Source organism: Exophiala aquamarina (genome assembly GCF_000709125.1).
Source record: "Exophiala aquamarina CBS 119918 chromosome Unknown aczIA-supercont1.7, whole genome shotgun sequence".
Lineage (NCBI taxonomy): Eukaryota > Fungi > Ascomycota > Eurotiomycetes > Chaetothyriales > Herpotrichiellaceae > Exophiala > Exophiala aquamarina.
In genome coordinates this window covers 133,410-139,409 of record NW_013550581.1, presented here as the reverse complement: position 1 = coordinate 139,409, position 6,000 = coordinate 133,410, and the positions used below count along the sequence as shown (strand labels likewise).

Sequence of the window (6,000 nt, the reverse complement as noted above, 5' to 3'; positions counted from 1 at the left end):
AGGTACTAGAGTATTAACTAAGATAATAAAGGGAATATACTTTTCGTCGGACTATATTCTAAATATAAGTATAGAATTACTAACGAAGTTAACTATAAATAGTCCTATCTAGGGTAATAAGCGTATATATATAATACTAGTAGCTCTCCTAGATCTTATAGCTCCCCCTAGATCTCTCGAGATTCTATAAGATCTAAGGGATCTAGGGAATCTAGCCCTACCTAGTTACCTAACTTAGCCTCGTTCTCTATCGGCTAACCTCCTTCCTTAGGTAGGTGCCTTGATTCCCTTAGTAATCCTTTAAGTGACCTAGTTCGTAATATAAAGGTATACTACGAGTAATCGCTCTAGGGAGTACTCTAGAGCTTTATACGGGTTTAACCCGTAATGAATAGATATTAAAAGAGGAGGAAGATACTATAGAAGTTACTAGGCGAAAGACTCCGGATTATATACCTAATAGTCCTCTTATTCCTACTAGCCCTACGCCGGCGGCGATAATACTACTACTAATTCGTACTCCTATAATACCTAGACCTAGGCCGCGCCGATAACTCTCTCCGGAACTATTACCTACGTAGTTTAAACCTCCGCCGTCTACGGCGCTAGCCGGGCTAGAAGCGCTTAGCCGAGGAAAGAGACGGAGACGTTATGTAACTAAAATGGAGGAGGTACGGGAGTAAGAATACCTACCGGAGTCGTAGGAGCGATAGTGAGGTTAGGCACGGATACAGGCGGAGATAGGCGATAACGAGGTCGAATAGGCGGTAGGTGAGTCATTAATACTAAGGTCTTGCCGACGAGGCTCTATAAACTCAGCCTTGCGCAATTGGCGCCGACGAGGTCGATTTACAAGCAATACGAGACCTGTAGAATGGGTCGCACTCCCTCTACTGCCCTTGGGCAAGACTCCCTCCAGAAATCTACTCTCACACTGTACAACCCATATCTTCCGATCCTCCCTGATCCTCTTGCTTCCCTCTACTTTGCTGGTTGCCCTGCTTGTCCTTCCTATCTCTATCCCAGTTAAGACTCCTCCTGTTTGTTCGTCTCTACTATTCAGTCCCTGTCCTACCGGTATGTTCGGGTCTTATACGATGGGTAAGGAACAGGATCCTGCCGAAACTCTACGCGAAGCCAAAGAGAAGGGAGCTGGACTAGATACTAGTATTTTGGATGATAAGTGTTGAACGCCCACTATAGATGAATACCTCAGTACAGCTGAGAGCACACATCTGCGATTAGGTCTATACAAATTCAGCCTCGTTCAGCCTCACTGGATTAGGCATATTGGCCCGCTAGAGGCGTATGGGGGCCATTTCAAGTCAGACTCACGGTTCTGATGATGTCGCTTAGGAGGTACCAGAGATGTATATAAACTGAGCATTCGATACAGGCTCTTGAGTTAGGACAGAGATAAATGCAATACCCATTCCATACCTTAGACTGTCATCAGTAAGCTAAGTTTTAGGAAGCTTGAACTGGGAGCACAGAGAAACTACCAAAAACAGTTGGAATTATGGTGTAAGTGTGTTGTTTGACTCCGCTGTATAGGTATCTCACTAGCATGGCCTAATAGATTTATTCGACAGAATCCTAGTGTGTCTCCATACGACTTACGCTCATTACAAACATATATGAGGGAGTGGCATATGCGATTGATGGTGCAGAAGGTGTCGAAGCCGCCTGCGTGGAGACTGTGCGCAAAACTTAGAACGCTTTCACACCTGTATGGCGTCGAGCCAATCCTGAAAATCCCGAAATACCTCGTAGCGTTGCCAGATCTATCACAAATTTAGGATCCTTCCCGACGTCACCCCTCGTCTAGGGCGTTCTAACACATATACAGTTTATCAAGGGGCCTCCAGCTGAAGAGGTTAAATTGACCGCGTCTAAAAGACCCCGGAGATTTGCCATGAAAACTCACTTGCTTCCCTTCGCCAGAAAACTTTGGATGACAGACTGGGTTGAATATAGGTCGCCTGCAACAAGAGTAGACGATTGGTTGTTACATTTAGCTAATACATTTTCCTCCTCCCGGGTTGGAGAGTATATTGAATCCCACTGCCGACCAGGGAGCCACCGACATCAATTTGCGTACCCGCGGCGTTGCCGCGCCTTCTGAGGACCTTGAAATGGAAACATCCCTAACTAATCAGCTCACGGCCTCGGAGTATGTCGCTGACGATTGTGATGAGGAGTTCCTCTCACCCTCCATCGCTGAATTGGCCGGCCCACTCAGAAGACTAAGACCCGATGTCCGGGGCCCTTCGAACTGAAACGCGTCGGTGGACTCGTGAACCTGGTCCATGTTGGCGCGTCAGGCTTTCCACCGCCAACGCAACGAAACCCGGCGGGATTTCGCGCGGCCTATCGCGGGAGTGGGACGCAGTCCGGCGGGGTTCGGTGCGGCCTACGTGTGTAGGGCATCTGCGAGTGCCCCGGCCCTATTTCGCTAGATTCAAGAACGTAAGACCGTCATCCTAAACAAGGCAAAAGGTATTTACATTCAAGCCACGCGCGATCAAAGCTTCTGGGTTCAACCGAGGATCATGCTTGATAATCTCCCCCGTCTGGTTATGCTGGAAGCACTGGAATATGACCGGGTCATCCGCGGTCCTAGGAGGGCTAGTGACCCTCGTCCACTGTTCAAGGGGCCTAAGCCTTGGGTCCTCATCCGAGAGCACGTTGGATTGTGGGTTGAAGAACCTGTATGCCGTTAAATAGCCAGCCTCATCCTCAAAGACTTGCACTCGCCATGGACTGGGTAGTTGGCCCAGCAGCGCAGTGGCGTCGTGCAGCCCGTAGACGAATGCATCGCCGATAAGGGCAAAATTTTTGAGGTTTCCCGACTGTGTCCGCAGCACCACTGGAGCGTCATAACCAAGGAAAACACAGATGATGTCGCCTAACTCTTGTTAGCTGGCTATGGGATGACTGCATCTTGATGGGTCCAAGCCTTGACCACTCACCAACTTCGCAACCCGCAGGTCCTAACCCGATATATCCCCTGTCAGTGACAAAGTACCGTCGACCCTGTAACAGTCGCAAGGCTCGTTCCTCAGAGAATACAAGCGGGACTTTGGCATGATTATCCCAAGCTTCAGGAGAGGGCAATCCCCTCTTACCCCATTTCCCAAACAGAGCGTTTGGGGAGTCCTGTGTCAACCAGGTTTCCAAATCTGGAAACTTGAGCGTGGGGAACCTCTCCTGTACATGATTCCCAGCCACTGTCTTTGCGTATGCCACCCGAAAAGGCTCGCCTGTGACATACAACGGCGCAGTGTCGAGATCGTCAGGCTCCAAAGCCCTCACATCAACCAATGTCTTCAAAGGATTGTCGCTTACCGGGATTAGTTCCATCACATGTGTTATTTTGGCGCATTGCACTCCAGCCACCTTCAAGACGTCCTGCTGCAATTGCTCCTCCCATCTACATTCTGCCCAGCACCGTGAGTACCCAGCGGCGAGCTGCATGCCAACCTCTCTGCCGACCGCCGGCGGTGCCGAAAAGTCGGGCACCCACGAAGGAGTTCCGGGCTGCTCTCTCCCCGCGAGAGAGCATGCCTCGAAAAAGTCAAGTCGCTGCACATGCTCAATGTGCGCCAGCATGACCTCTTTGTAAGCATGTCGGACCGGTAGGTCATAGCGAGGCTCGATCCGAGAAGAAAACGACGCCGGTAGCAGGCCGAGGAGACCATAGATGAGATCTCGCTGGTCGGAACAGGCCCTTCCCTCCACCAAATTTAGGAGATTCCAAGAGATGGGGTAATTGAACCCCATTTGCGCTAGACGCTTCACTAGCCGCAGCCTCATCCGCGGAATGAGTGACTGCGAGAGGTGCTCACTCGTATACAGGAAATTGACTGCGTTGGAAAAATGATCCCAGCTTACAGAGCCATTTCCACAGCACAAAATAACCTCCTTGGCGAGCTGGATCTCCTGGATGATCCATAGCCGTTTGAAATAGTCTCTATTCAAGAGCTGGGCGATGCCCATCCAAGTGCCGCGATCGTACGGGAGCACCGTCCGGTGATCCCAGTGTCTTTCTGTCGCCTCAGGGGTGGCGATGACCAAGTTGTCGACGGTCGTTAGGGTCTGACTCCCCAGAAAATCGAGGATTCGCATCGTATGGCTACCGTTTGCCGAATCTGGGCCCAGCCACACGACCACGCGCTGGGCACGTGAGTAGATATCGGCCATGCGAGGGACCTGTTCGTTCCGTTCGTTGACATCCGACTGGTTGATGCAGAGGGCGTCGATCCATATCGTGCGTGGTTTATCAGGGTAGCGAAGATGACGGATGGCAGAGGCGAGATTCTTCCTGATGGAGAGCTTCGAGGAGGAGGTGCCGGTTGCGATGTATACTGTTTCAGGATGAAGTGGCGAGTCCCATGTGTAGGACAAGGCTTCATATCTCGGCTCGTAGTCTTCTCTCCCTTCGTTCGACTGGAGGTAGAGCCATGGATCGATAGTACCGATGGGGTGCGTCCACGATGAGATCTGTGACCCCGTTTCCGGGTTCTTGTAGGAAAACAGGAATCGATAGCTTGCGCGTGCCTCATGAACATCCCAGTTTGGAGGCAGTGTTTTCTTCAACTCTGCCAGGGCCATCCGTTGCGAGATCGTCGGATGAAGCGGCAGTAGGGGAACATGTGAGATCTCCAGAAGAATGATGTCCTCAAAACGACCGGGGAGAATTGTGATCAAGCGAAAGTCATCCTTATTCTGCAATTTTTTATATACATAGTTTGGCGCCGCCTCTTCGACGGCGATTGATGGAACGTTCATGTTGGTAGGACAAGTGGTGGATTATACGATTGCCCAGCTTCGTGGCACAGGGCTAAAAGTTAGCGACTGGCACTCGCCGCCAGCCGCGACTGGCTTGGTGACTGGCAAGTCGTGCGCTGATTAGTTAGGATAGGGGTAGGCGAGATTTGGCCTAGAAAGCCCCTTTTTATTAGCACTGTTCTATAAAGTTGTTTATTAAGAACTTGTTGTGAGTACCGCGTTACGGTTCTCGTTCGCGTGCCAAGCATCAGAACAGGCTAACCGCAAGGCTACAGGACACGCTGGAGGAAGGAGGGTTTCCTATGTCTATAAGTACAAGGCTGGCCCTCATCGTTTTTGATAGTTCATTAAGCAGTGCTTCTAGAGTCAATGCAATCCTTTGAACCTGTCTGCTGCGCGCAACAGAACTCACCGTACTTTTAACTTTTATTATCGCTCTAGAAGTAGCAATATCAAACTCACAAAGCTTATCTATACTATTAGAGATACTCACATTAGTGGGCACTGTTCGTCTGGCGAGAGTCTACCCAGTAAAGCAAGTCGTGCGGGAGTAGCAATTATCCCAGCTGGTTGAAATGTGCCCTGAAATGACACCCTGACCACTCCTGGCAACAATAAACGAGCTAAGAACACGGAACTAGGCCTTTGCGAGTACCTAAAACGCCCAAAACTAGGAACCTGGGGCCCAATTTATGGACCCCTCGAGTGGCTCACGGCGTTGCTTAACGTCCGCCAAGCACTACTCGGACCGCACCGCCACGGCTCATAATTGCTTAGTCAGAGCTTAGGAAAAGCAGCTAGGTGCTTAGGCCCGGGCATAGATATAGATTTTGGAGAGGTCAAGAATCGCCGCTGAGTATATTAGTATACAGAAAATACGAGGTCCTTAATGAGGCTTAGAGGCCCGTTAGTTCTCCGATCAGGCAACCTAGGCAACCTAAAATAGTAAGGACTCGAATTTATAAGTCTAGGCACCACGTAATGAAACACCCTAGTAACGAAACACGCGTTTTTACGCGTTCCAAATACTACTCCCTCCTCCTCTACATCATCCTACTCCACTAATTAATATATTTACATAATAAAATGGCATTAAATCGAGAGACTAGGATGCTCCAAGCGATATCCGACTACTAAAATCGCCGATACACGAGTATTCACGCTACCGCGGCGGTAAATAATATAAATCACGTTAGTCTCGGCCGTCGA

At 49.8% G+C, this 6,000-nt stretch overlaps 1 protein-coding gene across 1 annotated transcript; it reads right to left on the bottom strand.

The window, feature by feature from the left end:
- Nucleotides 1-2,483: 2,483 nt before the first annotated feature.
- A1O9_08106 (uncharacterized protein) lies at nucleotides 2,484-4,791 on the bottom strand (the record flags this gene model as incomplete). The annotated part of the gene is made up of 2 exons (XM_013402492.1): nucleotides 2,484-2,908; nucleotides 2,973-4,791. 2 exons carry the CDS (start codon nucleotides 4,789-4,791, stop codon nucleotides 2,484-2,486), a joined length of 2,244 nt encoding a protein of 747 aa, XP_013257946.1.
- Between the last annotated feature and the right edge of the window lie 1,209 nt (nucleotides 4,792-6,000).